Source organism: Meles meles, chromosome 4 (assembly GCF_922984935.1).
Source record: "Meles meles chromosome 4, mMelMel3.1 paternal haplotype, whole genome shotgun sequence".
Lineage (NCBI taxonomy): Eukaryota > Metazoa > Chordata > Mammalia > Carnivora > Mustelidae > Meles > Meles meles.
The window spans coordinates 2,993,316-3,015,370 of NC_060069.1; the positions used below are offsets into that span (position 1 = coordinate 2,993,316).

At 38.2% G+C, this 22,055-nt stretch overlaps 1 protein-coding gene across 6 annotated transcripts in view; it reads left to right on the top strand.

Moving 5' to 3' along the window:
* PIK3CB (phosphatidylinositol-4,5-bisphosphate 3-kinase catalytic subunit beta) overlaps positions 1-22,055 on the top strand; it is a 187,984-nt gene that overhangs the window by 80,090 nt on the left and 85,839 nt on the right. For all 6 annotated transcript variants that reach the window (XM_046002039.1, XM_046002040.1, XM_046002037.1 and 3 more), the window contains 4 exons: positions 4,441-4,664; positions 15,852-16,031; positions 19,117-19,287; positions 20,171-20,248. In XM_046002039.1, the coding sequence (XP_045857995.1) occupies positions 4,441-4,664; positions 15,852-16,031; positions 19,117-19,287; positions 20,171-20,248 (653 nt within the window). The remainder of the gene's footprint in view (positions 1-4,440; positions 4,665-15,851; positions 16,032-19,116; positions 19,288-20,170; positions 20,249-22,055) is intronic.

The following is a 22,055-nucleotide window of genomic DNA, read 5'->3' on the forward strand; positions in this document are numbered from 1 at the left end:
AGAGAGAGAGATTGAGCACACGTGTGTGCACTATCAAGGCAAGTGACAGGCAAAGGAAGCAGGCTCCCTCTTGGGAGCCAGACATGGGGCTCAATCCCAGATCCCAGGACCCCAGGATCATGACCTGAGCCAAAGGCAGATAGGTAACCGACTGGGCCACCCAAGTGCCCCCACTCAAAGCTTTTTTTATGTGAAAAAATTATATTTGGGACACCTGGGTGCTCAGTCGGTTAAACATCTCACTGTTGATCTCAGCCCAGGTCTTGATCTCAGGGTTGTGAGCTCAAGCCCTGAGTTGGACTCCATGCAGGGTGGGATGCCTACTTAAAAAAAAATTATACTTGACTGTACATGATACAATATTCTTATCTTGAAATTTAAGGCTTGCTATCAAATTTTCTTACCAGAAGACATGTAGAAATTAAGTTTAAAATTAAATTACTTAACCTAATTGTTTTATTTATTTATTTTTAAAGTAATCTCTACATCCATTCTGGGGCTTGAACTCACAACCCGGAGATTAAGAGTTGCATCCTCTTTCGACTGCACTAACTAGGCACCCCGCTAATCTTATTTTTGGCAAATTGTCTATTTCTTCTTTTTTTAAGATTTTATTTATTTATTTGAGAGACAGAGATCACAAGCAGGCAGAGAGACAGGCAGAGAGAGGGTAGGGAAACAGGCTCCCCGCAGAGCAGAGAGCCCATGTGGGGCTCGACCTCAGGACCCTGGGACCATGAGCTGAGCTGAAGGCAGAGGCTTTAACCCACTGAGCTACCCAAGCACCCCAAAGTGTCTGTTTTTAAGAACTCTTTGTAGTGGTCTCTAAATTCAAGTTTTATTTATTTATTTTCATTTATTTATTTATTTTATTATTATTATTATTTTTTTTTTTAAGATTTTATTTATTTATTTGACAGACAGAGATCACAAGTAGGCAGAGAGGCAGGCAGAGAGAGAGGAGGAAGCAGGCTCCCTGCGGAGCAGAGAGCCCGATGCGGGGCTCGATCCCAGGACCCTGAGATCATGACCTGAGCCGAAGGCAGCGGCCTAATCCACTGAGCCACCCAGGCGCCCCTATTTATTTATTTTAAAAAAGATTTTATTTATATATTTGACAGAGATCACAAATAGGAGGCAGGCAGAGAGAGAGGGAAGCAGGCTCCCCGCCGAGCAGAGAGCCCAATGCGGGGCTTGATCCCAGGACTCTGGGATCATGACCTGAGGTGAAGACAGAGGCTTTAACCCACTGAGCCACCCATGCGCCCCTCAAGTTTTATTTATTTATTTACTTTTAAAAAACGGATTCTCAGATTGGAATTCAGTGAGTCTGGGATGAATTAAAGAAATCTATACTCTTCAGTTGGTTCTAACAGTTATGTGAGCAGAGTTCCTTATTTACAATATATTGAGAAAATTACCAAAGCGGTAGCAATTGCAGTTCAACAGTATGTATCAAGTGTTTTAAATTGGGACTACAGCAGTGAGCTTTGGTCTTTGCTTGGAGCTCACAATGCTGTGCGAAATATGGATCAGTATATAGACAATTACAATACAGTGTGTAAACTGCTGTAAGTCAAAGAGGTAAAATCAACTGAGTGAGAGAGGACACACAACTAAACTGAGCCTTCAGTGCTGATGAGGAGTTGAGCAGGTAGGAGGAATTAGAAGAAGGATAATCGAATGGGAATGGCACATGTGAAGAATGGCCTGTTGACGGAATAAAAGTAATTGGTTATGGTTTGCATAAAGGAATACCTAGGACAAATAGGAAGATGAGAGAGGCAACCAGCTTCAGAGTATGTGGAGCCATTCAGGCCATACAAAAAATTAGAGACTGATTCCTAAAAGTAATTGGGAAGTATTAAAAGGATTTAAATGGTGGAGGAACATGATCAGATTATATTTATAAAGATGAGTCACATTGTAAAATAGTGAATCAGAGAGATTAAGACTGGGAATAGAGAAGTTAGTGAAAACTGATGTGGTAACCCAAGGGGGAATGGTGATGGCCAGGATTAAATTAATGACTGCAGGAACTAGAAGAGTAGACAGAGTTGAGGAACATTTAGAAAGTGGATTAGACATGACTTTTAGTAGATAAAGGGAGATAAAGAGTTTGATTTTGTTAGATGTATTAGGTACTCATTTTTCTTTCCTTACCTGTAATACCTATGTCTGTGGGTAGAAGTAGTTTCAGCAGTACTGGGGAAAAAAGGGAGAAATCTCCAAAGTGCCTCAGCTGGTTTGTTTTAAGTTACACTTCCTTCATAGCTGATTGAGAGTATGTATTTCCATTCCAGATCTAAAACTCTCCCTCTCTGCCTGCCTCTCTGTCTGCTTGTAATCTCTGTCTGTCAAATGAATAAATAAAATCTTTAAAAAAATAAATAAATAAATAAAACTCTCCAGGAAGTCATAATGTACCCTCAGGATTTTAACTTTGCTGCATTTATGCAACTTAAACCTTTTTATTTTTCTGTATTTAATGCCACAATTGATTCTAATATTTATTTATTTAGTGAAGATTTTTATTTGAGGGGGAGGGGCAGAGCAAGAGGGAGAAAGGGTTTTTTTTTTTCCCTTTGAAGTTTTTTTTTTTTCTTTTAAAGATTTCATTTATTTAAGAGAGAGAGAGAGAGAGCATGAGAGGGCAGAAGGTCAGAGGGAGAAGTAGACTCCCCGCAGAGCTGGGAGCCCGATGTGGGACTCGATCCCAGGACTCCAGGATCATGACCTGAGCCGAAGGCAGTGGCCTAACCCACTGAGCCACCCAGGCGCCCTTCTTTAAAGGTGTTTTATTCATTTGGGATAGAGAGAGAGAGAGAGAGAGAAAACAAGCACAAGCTAGGGGAGAGGCAGAGGGAGAAGTAGAAGCAGACTCCCTGCTGAACTGGGAGCTGACATGGGGCTCAATCCCAGGACCTGGGGATCATGACCCAAGCTGAAGGCAGATACTTAACCATCTGAGCTACCCAGGCACTCCAGGGAGAAAGAGTCTTGAGCAGACTCTGTGCTGAGTACAGACAAAGATGTAGGGCTTTATCTCACCACCCTGAGATCATGACCTCAGCCAAAACCAAGTGTTGGACACTTGGCTGACTGAGCCCCCCAGGAACACCTAAACAGCACTTTAGAAGAATGAGATCGAACTGGCACTGAAAAGTCTCCTCAGTACATGCACAGGATTGATGCAGTTTCGGGGTGTTGCTGGGATTTAGAGCCCACAGCCAAGAAAGAATTCTTGAGACATCTTCGGTGCAAAAAGGTGGTTTTATTAAAGCATGGGGACAGGACCTCTGGGCAGAAAGAGCTGCACTGGAGTCATGAGGTGTGGCCAGTCTGAATAATCTTTAAATTAAAATGTTTGCCAGTCTCACCATTAATTTTTTTTTAAAGATTTTATTTATTTATTTGACAGAGAGAGAGATCACAAGTAGGCAGAGAGGCAGGCAGAGAGAGAGGAGGAAGCAGGCTCCCTGCAGAGCAGAGAGCCCGATGCGGGGCTCGATCCCAGGACCCCGAGATCATGACCTGAGCCGAAGGCAGCGGCTTAATCCACTGAGCCACCCAGGTGCCCCATCACCATTAATTTTTATATGTAATGTACATGTAAAAATTTCTACATGTTCATTTATTATAGATTTCAGGGATTATTTTTTATTTTATTAAAAAATTTTTTTTTAATTTGACAGAGAGAGAGATCACAAGTAGGCAGAGGCAGATCAGCAGGCAGAGAGAGAGCCTGATGCAGGGCTCGATCCCAGGACGCTGAGGTTCATGACCTGACTGAAGGCAGAGGCTTAACCCACTGAGCCTCCTAGGCACTCCAAAAATTATTTATTAAGATAATGATAAGTTTATGAAAAAGTTGCTATATTTAGTTGTTTTGATGGTAGAAGTGGTCATAATTAAGTACAACAAAATAATTTTATGAGATTTTTGATTAATTGATACACTGTAACTTGTTAAAATCACAGTGAATTGAAAGTTTAATCTATAAAATTTAAACTTACTGAGTTTTAAGTTAAGTAATAGCTTATATTTTAAGTTCATTAACTTAAAAGTTTTCAGATTCTTAGGTTTTCTCAGATATAGTAAATGTGACTTCGTTGGTTTGTAAAGAAAAACTGGATATTTTGTATGTGGTTTTAAAGTGTGTACTATTTCAGTGATTACCTTTATAAAACTCGTACCCAAGTGCATTTCTTTAAAGGTTTCAAGTTTATCTTCTTTAGAAATCTTAATTATATGTTCATCTTCTGTACATGAAATTTGTTATTTATCTGGATGTTCTTTTGATCTTTCATCATATTTTCCTGCCCAGTTTTGTTTGCGTGATAAAAACCAAATATCCAATATATTTGGTTGAATATATTTTGTATTCTCTTTTATTATTATTAGCTACTCAGAATGACACTTTAAAAAAAATTTGTTTAGGTCTACATGAATTTGATGCACTGAAGGATCCCGAAGTGAATGAGTTCCGAATAAAAATGCGCAAATTCAGTGAGGAAAAGATTCAGTCGCTTGTGGGATTGTCTTGGATGGATTGGCTAAAGCAGACATACCCACCAGAACATGAACCATCGGTCCTTGAAAACTTAGAAGATAAACTTTATGGAGGAAAGCTCATTGTGGCTGTTCATTTTGAAAATTGTCAGGTAGTGTTATGTTATTTTAAGAAATACATTGTAATAAATCTGTGATTTTTACCTGAATGCAACACCAGTGGTAGAGGACATAGCTGGTAAATTTTATTAAAAAGAGCATTTTTAGATTTAAAGATGGAAATTTAGAATTACGTATAATAATCAAATGACACATCTTTTGCACATACAATTCTGTGATACAGTGATATATTAGTCTAGATCGGGTTTGGAAAACTGCAGTTTTTGAATGGTATGTATGTATGTATGTATATATTTTTTAGAAATCATTTTTATTTCACTTTATTTCTAAATTTTATTTAAAATCAATTAACATATAGTATATTATTAGTTTCTGGTTTTTATATTTTAAAGGGATGTTAAACTCAAAGAATTTTTAAAAGATGGAAGGAGAAAGGAAGAGAGAGAGGAGGGAAGGAAAGGGAGGGAAGGAGGGAGAAAGGAATGTGACACAGACTCAAGGGTTGTCAGCAAAGCCTGGTTCTTCACAGAAAAAGATTGCCAATCCCAGTCTAGATAATGTTCTTTAGTGTAGATATTTTATTTTCTCATTTGAGTTTTCTGTTGCCTATGAAATGAAAGGTTTGATCAAATGATCTCTTTCTTCTCATATTCTTATATGTGCATTTCATGGTAATATGGAAATGGGCATTATATTGGAGTATATTTACAGTTAATCCATACCTGAATGGTCACAGCTATTTTACAAACCAGATTATGAGACTGCCTTTGTATCTAGTGTGGTCATTTTATCATCTAGGATCTGGCTTTAGACTTAGGGTAGGAGTTCAAGGATATTTTGTGGTGTTCTTCAGTTACTTTGATAACAACAACATAAACCATTTCAGTAGCCATTCTATATTGAGCACTTTACCATGCCAAGAACTATGAAAAGTATTTTTTTTTTAAATGTATTCTCCACTTTTAAAACAACTATGGGGCGCCTGCGTGGCTCAGTGGGTTAAGCCTCTGCCTTCGGCTCAGGTCATGATCTCAGGGTCCTGGGATGAGCCATATATCGGGCTCTCTGCTCAGCAGGGAGCCTGCTCTCCCCACCCCCCCGTCTCTCTGCCTGCCTTTCTGCCTACTTGTGATTGCTCTCTCTCTCTGTCAAATAAATAAATAATAAAATCTTAAAAAAAAAAAGATAAAATGTTATCATCCTTATTTTACAATGAAGAAAATGAGCGTTTTTTTTTTTTTTTTTTTCTCTCTTTCTTTTCTTTCTGTCTCTCTCTCTGTGTTTCTTTGTTTCGTGCCAGGTCTTACATCTTATAGCTGGTCTGTGGTAGAGACAGGATTTTATCCAGGTGTTTCAGTTTTTTTCAGTTCTGCCTCCTTTCCAACAATACGTTTCTAAATAATTGTAAGAACAAATGCAAAAGAAGGAAAGAAAGAGCTGGCCAGCCTTCTGGCATTTTACCAAGGAGATTTATCTAGCTTAAAAGTTGTTTTTTTTGTTGCTCTCTTCTGAGATATGTTGAGACTAAAGTTCAGTTTAAATCAAGATTTGGATATTACAAAGTCTCAAGATCAAATTTGAAATATGATTTAGGGAATTCTGCAGTGTTGGAAGAGGTGGAATGAAGAATTTTACCACTAAAAGGTGACTAGAATTCAGCTTGAAAACACTGGCTCAGAGCAATTTGCCCTTCTAGGTCAGTCTGCATTTCAGTACATATGGGTCAGTTCTCTACTGGATATACATATTTTTTCATGTAATCATCATTGTAACAAAGTATATGTGAAAATAAATGTTTTGAAATGAGAAGAAAAATGGAAATATTGTGAAATCTACTGGATTCCAAGCAATCATAGAATTTTTTCCCAAATTCTTTTATTTACTTCTAGTTTTTTAAAAAAGTTATTTTAGGGGCATCTGGGTGGCTCAGCGGGTTAAGCCTCTGCCTTCGGCTCGGGTCATGATTCCAGGGTCCTGGGATTGAGCCCTGCATTGGACTCTCTGCTTAGCAAGGAGCCTGCTTCCCCCTTCTCTGTGCCTGCCTCTCTGCCTACTTGTGATTTCTCTTTCTGTCATAAATAAATAGAATCTGAAAATAAAGGTATTTTAATTACCCAGTTGTCAGCAAGAAAAGTGCACTCCTAATCCCTGTCACCTGTTTCACCTATCCACCTACCCATCTCTACTCTGGTGATGATCAGTTTGTTCTCCGTACCAAATTCCTTTCTTGGTTTGTCTCTTTCTCTGGGTTTCTTTGAGTCTAAAATGAGTGTCCTATAGGCAGCATATAGATGGGTCCTGTTTTTTTAATCCATTCTGTCACCCTTTGTCTTTCGATTAGAGTGTTTAGTCCATTTACATTCAATGTAATCATATATATATATATATATGTATATATGTATATTGCCATATTATTGTTACCTGCTTTGTGGTTGTTAATGAAGATTTTCTCTGACCCTTTCTTGTCTTTCTATCTTTCATGGTTTTCTCGTTTTCTTTAGTGATACAGTTGGATTTCTCTCTCTTTTATTCTTTGCATATTAGTGGTTTTTGATTTGTGTTACCATTAGGTTTGTGTATAACCACTTCTGCATATGGCAGTCTATATTAAGTTAATGGTTGTTTAGGTTTTAACCCATTTTTTACTACTCTCCTTCCCATGTTTTAGGTATGTGTTGTGATATTACATCCTTTGTTTTGTGAGTTCCTTGACTGATATTTTACAAAAATATTCATTACTGTTTTTGTGTTTCCTAACTTCATACTTTCACTTTTGGTCTTTCTTTTTGACTGAAAGAGTCCTATGTTTAATATTGCTGGTTTAATGGTCACGAACTCCTATAGTTTTTCTTTGTCTGAGAAACTCTTTATCTCTCCTTTTTTTTTTTTTAAAGATCTTTTAAAGATTTTTTATGTATTTATTTGACAGAGAGAGAGAGCTCACAAGTAGGAAGAGTGAGAGGGGGAAGCAGGCTCCCAGCTGAGCAGATAACCTGATGCGGGGCTCTATCCCAGGACCCTGAGACCGTGAGCCAAAGACAGGTCCCACTGAGCCACCCAGGTGCCCCTTTATCTCTCCTTTTATTCTCAGTGATAGCCTTTCTAGATAGAGTATTCTTTACTGCAGGTTTTTCCCATTCAGCACTTCCAATATATCACTCCACTCCTTTTGGCTTGCAAAGTTTCTGCTGAAAAATGGGTTTATAGCCTTAATGGGGTTTCTTTCGTATGTAACTGTCTTCTTTTGTCTTTCTGCCCCCCCCCCCCCCTTTTTAAGATTTGACAGCAAGAGAGGAAACACAAGCAGGGCGAGTGGGAGAGGGAGAAGTGGGTTTCCCACTGAGCAGGGAGCCTGATGCAGGACTTGATTGCAGGACTCTGGGATCATGACCTGAGCTGAAGGCAGATGTTTAACGACTAAGCCACCCAGGTGCCCTGTCTTTCTGCTCTTAATATTTTTTTATTTATTCCTACATTTTGCCATTTTTTTTAAAAGATTTTATTTATTTATTTGTCAGAGAGAGAGAGAGAGCGAGAGCGAGCACAGGCAGACAGAGAGAGAAGCAGGCTCCCCGCTGAGCACGGAGCCCGATGTGGGACTCGATCCCAGGACGCTGGGATCATGACCTAAGCCGAAGGCAGCCGCCTAACCAACTGAGCCACCCAGGCGTCCCACATTTTGCCTTTGTGTGGAGCTGCTTTTTGTTGATTTTGTTAGGGGTTCTCTGTGCATTCTTCATCTGGGTATGTTCCCCTCCCCAAAGTAGGGAAGTTTTCAGCTGTTATTTCTTCAAATAAATTCTCTACCCCTTCTCCCTGTCTTCTTCTGGGAGTCCTGTAATGTGAATGTTACTACTTTTGGTGGAAGTACTGTGTTTCCCAAGTCTGTTACTGTTTTGTATTTGTTCCTAAGTACTTTTTTCTCTCCTGTTCATCTTGATTACCTTCTGTTACTCTGTCTCCTAGGCTGTGAATTCGTTCCTCTGCTTCTTCCAGCCTGCTGTTCACGCCATCAGACGTGTTTCTTATTTTATTTATTGAGCCTTTTAGCTCTGCCATGTTTTTCTTAATCTCTGTGTTAATGGTCTCACTGATGTCCTCTACTCTTTTCTAAAGCCCAGTTCGTATCCTTAATGATCATTGCTTTAAATTCTCCATTAGGCATGTTACTTATATTTGTTTTGCTTATATCTCTGGTCCTGGTCTTGGTCTTGGTCTGTTCTTTCATTTGGGACAGATTTCTCTGTCTTCTCATTTTGTCTCTGTGTCTATTTCTCCATATATTAAGAAAGTCATCTACATCTTCTGTTCTTGTGAGTAATGGCCTTATGCAGAAGAGGTCCTGTAGTGCTCTGCAGTGTAGTATTCCCTGTTCCTCACAGCCTGGTGCTTCCAGTAGCATCTCTAGTGTGTGCTGAGTGTTTTCTGCTGTTGTGCCCTGACTACTTTATCCTTCAGATCAATATAGTTTGCAGAGGCTCTCTTTGCCAGTTGTGGGCAGTGTTTGGTCCCTGGCCTGAATGTGGTGTGTTTTGTTTTTGTTTTTGTTTTTTTTTTAAGATTTTATTTATTTATTTGACAGACAGAGATCACAAGTAGGCAGAGAGGCAGGCAGAGAGAGAGGAAGGGAAACAGGCTCCCCGCTGAGCAGAGAACCCGATGCGGGGCCCGATCCCAGGACCCTGAGATCATGACCTGAACTGAAGGCAGAGGCTTTAACCCATTGAGCCACCCAGGCGCCCCCTGAATGTGGTGTGTTTTAACTAGATGTGCTCTGGTCTGCTTATGAAATGGGAAGTTTTTGCTTTTGCCACCAGAATCGAGGCCTCACAAAACTCCTGGGTCAGGAGATACGGTGCTGTCAGAGGTTTGGGCTGGTCATCTGGGTGAGGAGGCCTGTTGTGGTAGGACTGACGCAAGTGTGACTGGGAAGGATGGATCCACAAGAGTGTGGGGGGCAGGGCTTGGTATAAGCAAGTTACATGTGATTGCTAATGCTGTCTGTGTTCATTCCCTCAGGTGGCTCTGTGTTTACGCTGAGGCATAGGGAAGGGAAGTGGCGCCTTGCAGTTACTCTCCCCCATGCGGTTTCTCTGTGAGGTCTGCCTCCCTGGAACTCTTGGCACTGCTGCGAATTGAGCAAGTAGCTTCCCCATTGTGTGCATGGGCACTCTAAAGATCTCTGTTTTCATGCTGTATTTCCTCGGGCTGTTTGTTCCACCTTGTTTCTAAGAGTAGCACCCATGCCTCTGGACTTTCCCTGAGCCAAGCCCACTGCCTTTAGAATTGCAGACTTTAAGCCCCGCTGGCTGGTTGCAGGAACTTGTGAAATGGGACTCTCTTGCTTTTCTTGCTGGTTACTATGTGGACTCCTTTTCCCCAGGTGCTCCTCTGTGTTACAGTTTGTCTCTTGTTCTTCTGTGCTGTAGCGGCTCCCTCTGCACTGCAAAGGCCATGATTTGTTTCTCTCCTGAGCGGCATCTCTGCAATTCCCTCTGGTGTGGTGGCTTTTCTACCTTTAGTTGTGGAGTCTGTTCTCCCAGTCTTCAGATTCATTTCTGGAGTATTTAATTTAGGAGGATTTGAGAGTTATCTGTTGTATTCATGGGACCGGGTGATCTTCTCTTCCTATTCTGCTGTCATCTTCCCCTCCAACAGTCAGAGACTTTAATGCTGAAAGTCGTTTGAAGATCATCTCGTCAGATTCTTTAATACAGTATTTTCACCATCCCTTATACAGTGTAGTTTCTCTGACCGAATACATTAAGTACTCGGGGAAGTACTCGACCTTTAGAAGTAGCATGTTTTCACTTTTGTCAAACACATATTTAAATTTTGATATAAAATGTATTTAAAAATTCAAACTAGCCTTTTATTACTTTTGCCCACGTGGCTGTCCTTTCTCATTTTGCGTAAGTATCCATTCAGTCTTCCCTTCATTATATGTGTCAAATATTCAGATAGTTAAGATAGAGCTATCATGACTCTCCTTAGTTTACTTTTCTTTTAGCCAAAGAGTTCCCTGGGGATTAAACAAAAAGTTCCTATTTTGTATTGTATAGACTAGTAAAATTGTTAAGTTATTAAAGAAACTTGGAAAGCCACATAGAGTTTATCACTCTTTGTTTAGGCAACTAAGTCCATTTTAAAAAACACAAATTTGGAGCCTGGCTGGCTCAGTTGGTAGAGCATGCAACTCTTTTTTTTTTTTTTTTTCCCATTTTATTTATTTTTTCAGCGTAACAGTATTCATTCTTTTTGCACAACACCCAGTGCTCCATGCAAAACGTGCCCTCCCCATTACCCACCACCTGTTCCCCCAACCTCCCACCCCTGACCCTTCAAAACCCTCAGGTTGCCCCAACCTCCCACCCCTGACCCTTCAAAACCCTCAGGTTGTTTTTCAGAGTACATAGTCTCTTATGGTTCGCCTCCCCTCCCCAATGTCCATAGCCCGCTCCCCCTCTCCCAATCCCACCTCCCCCCAGCAACCCCCAGTTTGTTTTGTGAGATTAAGAGTCATTTATGGTTTGTCTCCCTCCCAATCCCATCTTGTTTCATTTACTCTTCTCCTATCCCCTTACCCCCCCATGTTGCTTCTCCATGTCCTCATATCAGGGAGATCATAGAGCATGCAACTCTTGATCTCAGGGTTGTGAGTTTGAGCTCCACACTAGGTATAGAAATTACTTACAAATAAGATATTTAAAAAGAAGTAAATAAAACCCCAAATTCCCAATTTATTATCAGTACTATTTCATAAGTAGATAAATATTTCACCAGCAAAAAATAAAAATGATGATTTCAGAATAAAGAATGGTTAGCTTACTGATCCCTCATACGTGCATTTTTTTGCCCTTCCAACTTCTATATAAAGTAATCATTTTGCCATTTCGTCATTACTGTTAATGTAGGGAGTAGTATGTAGGAACACTAAACATGAGATGAAGTAACAAAGTACTCATAGAGGTTAAAAATGGTTTTACAGGATAGTTAGGAAGCAATATAGACAGTAGTTTTTGTGAAAAACATGAAATTTTAGATGACCACATCTTCAGTATCATCCAGTATAAAGCAGGGCTCTTGAGAAGCAAGATAAATATAATCACGGAACTGTCATGTTTCAGTTTTAAAGAACATCAGTCCCAGCAGCCAGACCATGGCGTTATTTTTATCCAAGAGTCATAATTTGTTAAGAATACCAATAAACCTGAGCATCACTTTCAAACCTGTGTTTTTTTAAACCTCAGCCAGCATAAGTTGTATGAAATAATTGCATCAATTAAGGGAGAAGGGCACATAGCATTTGAAATAGTCTCCTGTGTATTAGGGAACAGGGTGGGTTGTGGAGAAGGTAGAAGGAGGTCGAGACTATTTTGGGGGGAATTTCAGAGAATGTATCGGAAGCATGGGCAGAAATATGAGACACAACGAAGCACATAGAGTAAAACTATAAAGAATAATTTCTTCACCTGTGTAGACATTATCTGAATAAGCACAGATGTCATGATACAGATGTAGTCACAAATGAACCGTATCCCTTCCTCCTAAACAGGAGTTTCTGTTCCATCCTTATGCCCAGTATCTTTGTTGGGTAGTCTCTCTCATGTAGCTGACTGTAAGCATTGAGCAATACAGTGCAAGTTGTCTCCCGAGGAAAATCACAAGTCTTTTAAAGGTGCAGTATTTTGTGAGGTATTTAAAAGAGATGTTGGAAAATTGCTTGATACAGGAAAAACCAGTTGAGTTCTGACCAAGTCAGTCTAATTAACAGTTTATGTGAAGAAAATTAACATGGGTGATGAGACACACCAGTACTTCAGAAGACTTGAATGTAATCATCATGAGATTACGAGTGGTCTTTAAAGGGAGGTTTCAAGCCCTTGGTACTATATACAGATCCATTATACAAATGTGCAGTTGACCCTTGAACATGCAAGGGTTGAGTGCAAACCCCTCCACATTCAAAAATCCACAGATAACTTTTGACCCCCACAAAACTTACTACTAATAGCTTCCTGTTGACTCTCTTACTGATAACATAGTTGATTAACACATATTTGTTATATGTGTCGTATACTGTATTTTTATAGTAAAGTAAGGTAGGGGGAAGAAAACGTTATTAAAGTCATAAGGAAGAGGAAATACATTTACAGTATTTACTTTTAAAAATCCACATAATTAAGTGGACCCACGCAGCTCAAACCCATGTTGCTCAAGTGTCAGCTGTATCTCCATGGTCTCAGGTGCATCTCTCTCAGAACTGATAATGAGGAACGTCTTTTCACATATTTATGAAACATTCATATTTCTGTTGTGTTTGTTTCTTGTCTATTTTAAAACTGTGTTGTGTGTGTCTTACTGATTTGTATACATTCTTGGTTTTTGGGAGTAGTGAATCTTTGTCATTCACGTATGTTGGGAATGTGTTCTTCCTGTGTGTGGCTTGTCTTTCTTATTCTTTGTTTAGCTAGTTTATTTTACTTGCTTTTATCCTCAAATTCTAGTCAGTTTTCAGATTTTTCTCATTGTTATATACATGTATACACACAGAGCATTTCAAATTCAACATTGTTTTGTATGAAATAACATCAGTTTATGTATTTGTATTAGAATATACCTAGAAACGGAATTGGTGAGTGATGGGTATATGGGTGTAATTGGTTTTTAATATATATTGCCAAAAAGTTTTTCTTTCTTTGTTTGTTTTCTTATTTTTAAGATTGATTTATTTTGAGAGAGATGAAGAGCAAGTGAGCATGCTTATGCAAGCAGGAGGGGCACAAGGAGAGGGAGAGAGGGATCTCAGTCTCAGGACCTTGAAATCCCAACCTGAACTGAACCCAAGAGTTGGTTGCTAAACCAACTGTATTCCCAGAGGCACCCCCCAAATAGTTTTTCCAATTTACATTCCTACCAGAAATATTTTGAGAATTTAGTTTCTTCACATCGTTGCTAACACTTGATATTGTCAAATTTGAAAAATGTTTTAAAATTTGCCATCTTCCTTTCCATTGAGTTTTAAATTTCACTTAATATGTTTTATTTCTTGGAGTTCTCTTTGATTCTTCTTCAGATTTTTTGCTCTTTACTCATTTTCAAACAACCTTTAATTCTTAACACACATTAACTAAACTTGTTTTATTTTCTGAGTATTACTTGTAATATCTGCAGTTTTTCAAGCCTAGTTCTGATTTCTGGTCTTTTCTGTAGGTTCTTGCTATCTGATAATGAATGTGTCCTCTAGTTTTTTATTTCTAAAAAGTCTGTTTATGAAATAGAGAGTAAATGGGAATCATAGGATAATTTTATGATACATTAAGGAGCTTAAGGCCTTATTATTCAGACCCATATTGTTTAAATACAGTAGCCACTAGCCACATTTGTACATTAAATTTGAATTTAAGTTAATTAAGTAATATTAAAGTTCGGTTCTTTGCACTAGCCACATATCAAGCTTCTCGAGAACCACTTATGGAGGGGCGCCTAGGTGGTTCAGTGAGTTGAGCCTCTGTCCTAGGGTCAAGCCCTGCATCGGGCTCTCTGCTCAGCGGGAGCCTGCTTCCCCTCCTCTCTTTCTGCCTGCCTCTCTGCCTACTTGTGATCTCTCTCTCTCTCTCTCTGTGTGTCAAATAAATAAATAAAATCTTAAAAAAAAAAAAAAAAACCCAAAACAACAAACCACTTGTGGCTAAGAGGCTGCTAAGAGGCTGTTGTATTGGACAGAATAGAATAGACTATTTCCATTTTTAAAGACTTATATTGGGTAGCGCTGCTTTAGACAGTTACAACCATTTGTATTATGTTAAAAAAGTATCATATCTCTTTGTGAATCTATTTTTAAAAGTAGATTACTTTCTAAGGTAGCTGAAGGTTTTGAGGTGGATAGTGCAAGGAAATTAAATAAGAAGCTATTTCGCTCTTTAGGAGAAAGATGAAGAATTGCTAAAGTAGAATAGTATGAGTGGGATAGAGAGAAGGTGACAGTTTGCAGCCCAAGGATACGAGATCATTGATACTTATTGGGAAGTGAGTTAGGGGAGGAAAGTGGAGTCATGTGACTTTTCAAATGACTGTGGATCCTGGCTCATATGCTTTGATGCATATAGCACCAACTCACACAAAACGTTAGGAAAAAAAGGGTAAAAATACTAGAGAAAAGGAACACCCAGTAAGTTTAGGTTTAAAAAGTTGAAATTTGGGGGCACCTGGGTGTCTCAGTGGGTTAAAGCCTCTGCCTTCGGCTCAGGTCATGATCCCAGGGTCTTGGGATCGAGCCCCGCATCAGGCTCTCTGCTCAGCAGGGAGCCTGCTTCCTCCTCTCTCTGCCTGCTTCTCTGCCTACTTTTGATCTCTGTCTGTCAAATAAATAAAATCTTTAAAAAAAAAAAAAGTTGAAATTTGAAGTACCTTGTGGAAAAGGGAGGTGACTTAACTTGGTGGAAATACTGCAGAAGCAACCTCTGGTCAGTAGAGAATTTTCTAACAGTCACAGTTGTGCAGAGTAGCAGTTGGCTGTTTTAGGAGATAGCGAATTTTCTTAAATCCTTGGTATGTGATCATATGGTGGGAAATTACTTTGCTAGATTATGAGAAGTTTTAGATGTTATTAAATAATCTTTAATATCTATACATTTGGGATTTGTGATGAGAAGATTTGATATTCAGTTCTGATTATATCTTTATTTCTCATTAATGAAACCTTTGTTTCTTTTTTACATGTTTATAAAATTGGACTGAATTGTTCATTTATAATTTAATTGGTATATTGGTTCCTTTATAATTTAATTGGTATATAACATAAAATTCTTAGCATGGACTACATTTGACCAACTACAGGATTTTTGGACCTTTTTAAAACAAAGATATTAAAAAATATAAAAGATATTTACTGAGAAATGTATTTGATAAACTGGTGATAAACTTTAGTTAAATATATACTTTAGTTAAACATGAATCTTATCTGTGGGATCTGTAGCACATTGTATAGTGTAAGATGACTTGCAAATTATCCGAAATCTTAAGTTTGTTGTGGACATACTATATTTAGAAAATAAGAAAATGTACTGGAATGTTAAACATAAAGGATATACATATGTACCATATATATATGGACATATTATGTATGGCTATATACATTGTAGTAATAAGTATAAATGTAAAGAGAGTTTTTTCAGCACATATATAAAATGGCTCCTTTTTTCTACCCCCCTTTTTAGGATGTGTTTAGCTTTCAGATATCTCCTAATATGAGTCCTATCAAAATAAATGAACTGGCAATCCAAAAACGTTTGACTATTCATGGGAAAGAAGATGAAGTTAGTCCCTATGACTATGTGTTGCAAGTAAGTGGGAGAGTAGAATATGTGTTTGGTGATCAGCCACTCATTCAGTTCCAGGTATGTGTATTAACTATCACTTTTCCATAGATATGTGTGAGTGTGTGTGCGTGCGTGTATGTACATGTGTATTTAACAATTTAAATTTCTGATAAAAATATATTATTATAGTTAAGTATTTAGAACCTACAGAAAATTATACAAAATTAAGTAATAGATATTAATAATCCTACCCACCTGAGATGACCATTGTTAAAATTTTGGCACGTTTTTGTTGTTTACTTGCAGTTACATATTTTTGGTATAATGATTATATTAATGTGTGTATCTAAATGTTTCCTTTCTGCTTTTTTGGTTGTTTCAGTGTTACCATTTCCTGTGGCATAATGAATTTTTTTTTTAAGATTTTATTTATTTATTTGCGAGAGAGAGAGAGAGAGAGAGAGAGAGAGAGAGCGCACTAGCAGTGGGGGCGGGCAGAGGAAGATGGAAAGGCAGACTCCCTGCTGAGCAGGAAGCCTAATACGGGGCTCATCCCAGGACCCTGGGATCATGACCTGAGCTGAAGGCAGAGGCTTAACCAACTGAACTACCCAGGCATTCCAGCATAATGAATTATTAATAAAATTTGCTAAAGCTACCTATTGTTTTATCATGTAAACATAATAATTAGGTAGGAAATATTCTGGAGGAAATAAAATACAAGATTTTTTCATTAGGGCACCTGGGTGGCTCACTGGTTGAGTGTCTGCTTTTGGCTCAAGTCATGATCCCAGGGTCCTGGGATTGAGCCCCGCATTAGGCTCCTTGCTTTGCAGGAAGCCTGCTTCTCCCTCTCCCACTCCCTGTGCTTGTGTTCTCTCTCTCTCTCTTTGCCAAATAAAATCTTCAAAATAATTTTTTTTTGATTAAATGGTAAAGAAACTTATTTGTGATTATCAGTTAACAAGGTCTTTTACATTTTCATTTTGAATTAGAAAACTTTTCAGTTCAGTCTAACATTTATATGTGTAATTGCCTTTCCCTCTGTTTTTTGTTATTTCCACATATGGTAAGAATTTTGAAAGCATTAGGTCTGTCCATCCTCAAAGGCTTTCCTCCATCTTTGACATACCTATTTCCATGCAATCACAAGTTTCTTGAGTATAGTGCCCAGATTGTTTTTGGAGTAAATAAGGTAATATTAAATAAGGTAAATGAGGGGCTCCTGGGTGGCTCAGTCAGTTAAATGGCTGCCTGTCATGATCCTAGGCTCCTGGGATCCAGCCCTGTGTTAGGCTGGGAGTCTGCTTCTCCTTCTCCCCTGCTTGTGTGCTCTCTCTGTCTCTGTCAAATAAATAAATAAAATCTTAAATAAATAAATAAATTTGCAGTGCAACACCTCTCCCCACCATGAGTTGCTATTTGTCAAATAGGATCTTGGCTTTGCCTTCAAGAAACTTAGAAATATTTTTGTTGAAATATTTTTGTTGAAATTATATTTGGAGACTAAAAAATGGTCATTACATAAAGAAGAAAGGCTAAATGCCAAGTTAGAGGTAAATAGTAATAGGATTTTAGAAAAATATGTGATTATTCCTGTGATTTTTATTTTTTTGTTTTAAAGAGGGATAGAGGCATGCCAGATACTAAGTGATGGCTGAGAAAAAGCTGTGATTTGGGGGTGCCTCAGTGGCTCAGCCATTAAGCACCTCTGGCTCAGGTCATGATCCCAGTGTCCTGGGGTCAAGCCCCACATTGGGCTCCCTGCTCAATGGGAAGCCTGCTTCTCCCTCTCCTACTCCCACTGCTTGTATTCTCTCTCTTGCTGTCTCTCTCCCTCTGTGTCAAATAAATAAATAAAATCCCCCCCCCCAAAAAAAACCAACCAGGAGCTGTGATTTTTTTTTTAACTTAATTAGTGGGGGGTGTATTGTTTTGCCAAAACTAGGATTTATGAGGGTTTTTTTGAGTTTTGTGTTTTAGGATTTGTTATTATAAAGAAAAATAAAGAGTTGTATACATTTTTGTACAGGTCTTGTGAGAGAGAAAGTGTATACCATGTAGGTAAAGGAATGTGAAGGAAGTGGAATGATAACATATTTCATGTGTTTGATTGAATGTATTTATCATAATATGTGATTTCTACTTACATACCATTCTGGATTTTTTCTTTAATTAAAAAAAAGTATTTAGTGGTTCTGAATTTATGTAAATGCTGAATCTATATAGAAAATTTATTCTTCTGAGGAATATATTAAGTTTCTTTCTATTCAGTTTGTTAGGCATCCCTGGTAATGCAAATAACCATCCCTTTCCTTATATGCCTTTGGAGAGTTAATTGGTATATTGGTTCATTATAATTGGTATATTGGTTCACTGGTCTCATGGAAATAAAACAGAGTTTCAAACTGAGATGGTCAATGTTTTTGCAAGAGAGATAGTAATGGTTGTCTTCTGGAGCCCTGTTCTGTAAAGGTACTAGGTTGACCTCAGGGATCCAATGCAAAGTCTAAGATGACCACCTCAGAATGTGAAGAAATGGCCACATGTGTACTACATGTCTACTTTTCCTGACTGACTGATCAAAGCTTACACTGTGATATCACAGTCTTTACCAGTCATGTCCCACCCTTAGGTCGGTGAGCCACTTGTCAAAATATCAGGTATTAAGTGCAAAGAGAAGACAAAACATCTAGCCTGAGGTACATATTTCTTAAAGATTTAGCCAAAAAAAAAAAAAAAAAAAAAAGGGAGAGAGAGAAACAGGTAGATTTAAAGATGCCAGGTATGTTACTTAGCTCTTCTTTTAGTTCTTTCATCTATTAAAGGGAAGAAAATCTCTCTTACAGGGTTGTTAGGAAAATTAGTTAGTTCTTCGGGTGCCCGGGTGGCTCAGTCAGTTAAGTGTCTGCCTTCAGCTCAGGTCATGATCCCAGGGTCCTGGGATCAAGCCACATGTTGGCCTCCCTGCTCAGCAGGGAGCCTGCTTATTCAATTAATGGTAGCTATTTTATGTTGTGACTTTAATTTCTCATATTCTTAACATAGTTGTTAAGATACATTTTCATAGTACTTTAGTATAGTGATGTTCATTTAATATTATTCTTCTGTCAATTTAAGTATTTGCTTGAAAATCTTTACCTTATTCTTTGTTGCACTGTAGTATATTCGGAACTGTGTAATGAACAGGACCTTACCCCATTTTATGCTTGTGGAATGTTGCAAGATCAAGAAGATGTATGAGCAGGAAATGATTGCCATAGAGGCTGCCATAAATCGAAATTCATCAAACCTTCCTCTTCCTTTACCACCAAAGAAAATGCGAATTATTTCTGTAAGTTTCACGTGTGAACCTTTGGTAACCCCATAAAGCATATAATTTTGTTAGGTTGTGTGCTTAAGCCTCACATATATTCTCGGCTCACTTCTCATTCTGTGAAAACCAGTGCACATTAGCCAAAGATCCATTACCATTTATTGGTAATTACCTTTCTAGCTACTATTCTTTTTCCTCAGCTCAAGGAAATGTAAATATGCGATTTCTGGTTTTGGTATTCTTTTGGTATCACAGAAAAATGACACCAAATTAGAAATTTCTTGAGAGTACAGGTCAACATAAACTTCAGTGAGCAAGTTGAGACGTTCTGGTAAAAAAGATGTTCAGAAATAGTTGATGTTTTTGTATATTTAATTTATGTCAGCTTAGCTTATGCTAGCATTTTTGGTATAACTTGCCTTCTTACTGAATATTTTTAGAATTTAAATATATCAAAGATACCATTTTTTCCCCAGAATGTAATATATTTATATAAAGCAATTCCTATGTTTCTGTTTATTGATTGGAATAGTTAACATTTTTTAATAGTTACTCAGTTTTAACAAGTTGTATGTTTAATCTCTCCTTGATGATTAAGATATTAACTGTGTATTAATTTAACTGGTCAATTCTTAATTCATCCAAAGCTTTAATACTATTTGTTTATGGTGTTTAGTTTAGTGAACCTCCTGGCAGTGTTGGAATGCTGCCAGTATTTTGCTGGAAGAACTAAGTGGTAGTGGTTGTGATGCTTAATTTAGTATATGGAATTTTCAGCTGTTAGTTCGGAGGTCTATTTTCATTATTTTGCCAGTGGACATGAGAACAGATAAGATGATTTCATTGCTAGCATAGAATATTTATGTCTTTAATTAAAATACTCTATTTCATTCTTTTGCAGCATGTTTGGGAAAATAATAACCCTTTCCAGATTGTCTTGGTTAAGGGAAATAAACTTAACACAGAAGAAAGTGTTAAAGTGAGTACTTGTTAAGATTTGAGGTTTTAAAAATCTGTTCCATTGTTATTATTTTTAAAAGATTTATTTATTTGCTTTAGAGAGAGAAAGAGCACTGGAGCACTAGAGCAAGGGGAGGGGCAGAGGGAGAGGGAGAGAAGCTGACCCCATGCTGAGCCTGGAGCCAAATGTGGCCTGATCCCTGGACCCAAGACCATAACCTGAGTGGAAACCAAGAGGTGGCCACTCAACCAACCGAGTCACCCACGTGCCCCTATCTACTCCATTATTTGAATTACTCACTGATACATTTAGTGAATGTCACACTGGAGATTAAATTTTCCCTATATTGGTCAGTTACACAAGACAGAATATGGTGACTTAAAGTTTGACAAGAATTTTTTTTTTTTTAAATCTTTTTTTAAAAGACTTTATTTATTTATTTGACAGAGAGAGAGATCACAAGTAGGCAGAGAGGCAGGCAGAGAGAGAAGGGGAAGCAGGCTCCCCGCTGAGCAGAGAGCCCAACGTGGGGCTCGCTCCCAGGACCCTGAGATCATGACCCGAGCCGAAGGCGGAGGCTCAACCGACTGAGCCACCTAGGCACCCCAAGAATTTTTGTTTTTGAAGTATTCTTTGAATAGTTGTAGATGTACTGGATATAGTGACGTTGTTCTGTATGTATTGTGTAAAAGAACTTGCTTTAGTTTAGAATTCAGCAAATACAGTTTAAGCCAAAACTATAGATCATAGGTCCCTCTGCAAGCTCAACCTCCTTTGTCAGCCTTGTTTAGAGTTGCACTTGGCCTCCTTTCTCAGACCTTTTCTTTTCTTTTAAACTTGCTGAACACAGAGAAAATGTAGTATCCTTTGTTGGAAGAAAATTGATGACTACATTATGAACCACAAGTTGTTAACTCATGGATGGAAATTTATTACATAACCCCATAAAATTAAGTAAAGAATTAACAAGGCATTTGTCTCAAAATGTAAAGCAGTTTTCCCCAGTTGTGCTTGGCAGGAAATTAAGTGAATAGTTTTGTGATCCAAGAAAGAGATTCACTTAGTTTGAGATATTTGCTGGCTTGAGGATATATTCAGGAGCACCTTGCCAAAGATTATCAGTGGCTTGCTTTCATAAGTGGACTTTAAAGATTCTTTGGTTAGCTGTCATTAAAATAGGGACTTTTTTTGCTCTCATTTCCTCAGCTAGGATTTAATTTTTAATGAGTATGCTAATGGCCAATTAGCCTTTGTTTTCTGTTTTAGTGGTAATTCTACTTTTTATTTAACTTAAACTTTCCTTACTAATTTTTGTCCACTTGCCGAAGTATAACATGTTTGTTGGGCCAGGTAAAATAGTCCAAACACCATTAAAGAAAAAAGTTACTGATCTTTTTTCCCTTATAAATTGGCTTGAGAAGCTTTCTTCTTATCAATTTTCTGAATAAGCTTATATAGGATTGGTATTATTTCTTCCTTAAATGTTTGGTAAGATTTACTCCAAGCCATCTGACCCTGGAGTTTTCTTTGTGGGAAAGTTTTTTTCCCCCTAAAGATATTATTTATTTGAGAGAGAGAACGCATGAGCATGAGCAGGGGAGAGGGGTAGAAGGAAAGGGAGAAGCTGACGCCACTGAGCAGGAAGCCTGTTGTGCGTCTGGATCCCAGGACCGTGGTATCAGGACGTGGTACCTGAGCCCAAGGCAGATGCTTAACTGATGGAGCCACCAGGTGCCCCATGTGGGAAGGTTTTTATTAAGAAATTTAATTTCTTTTTTTTTTCTCTTAAAGATTCATTTATTTATTTGAGAGAGGGGCACAGTGA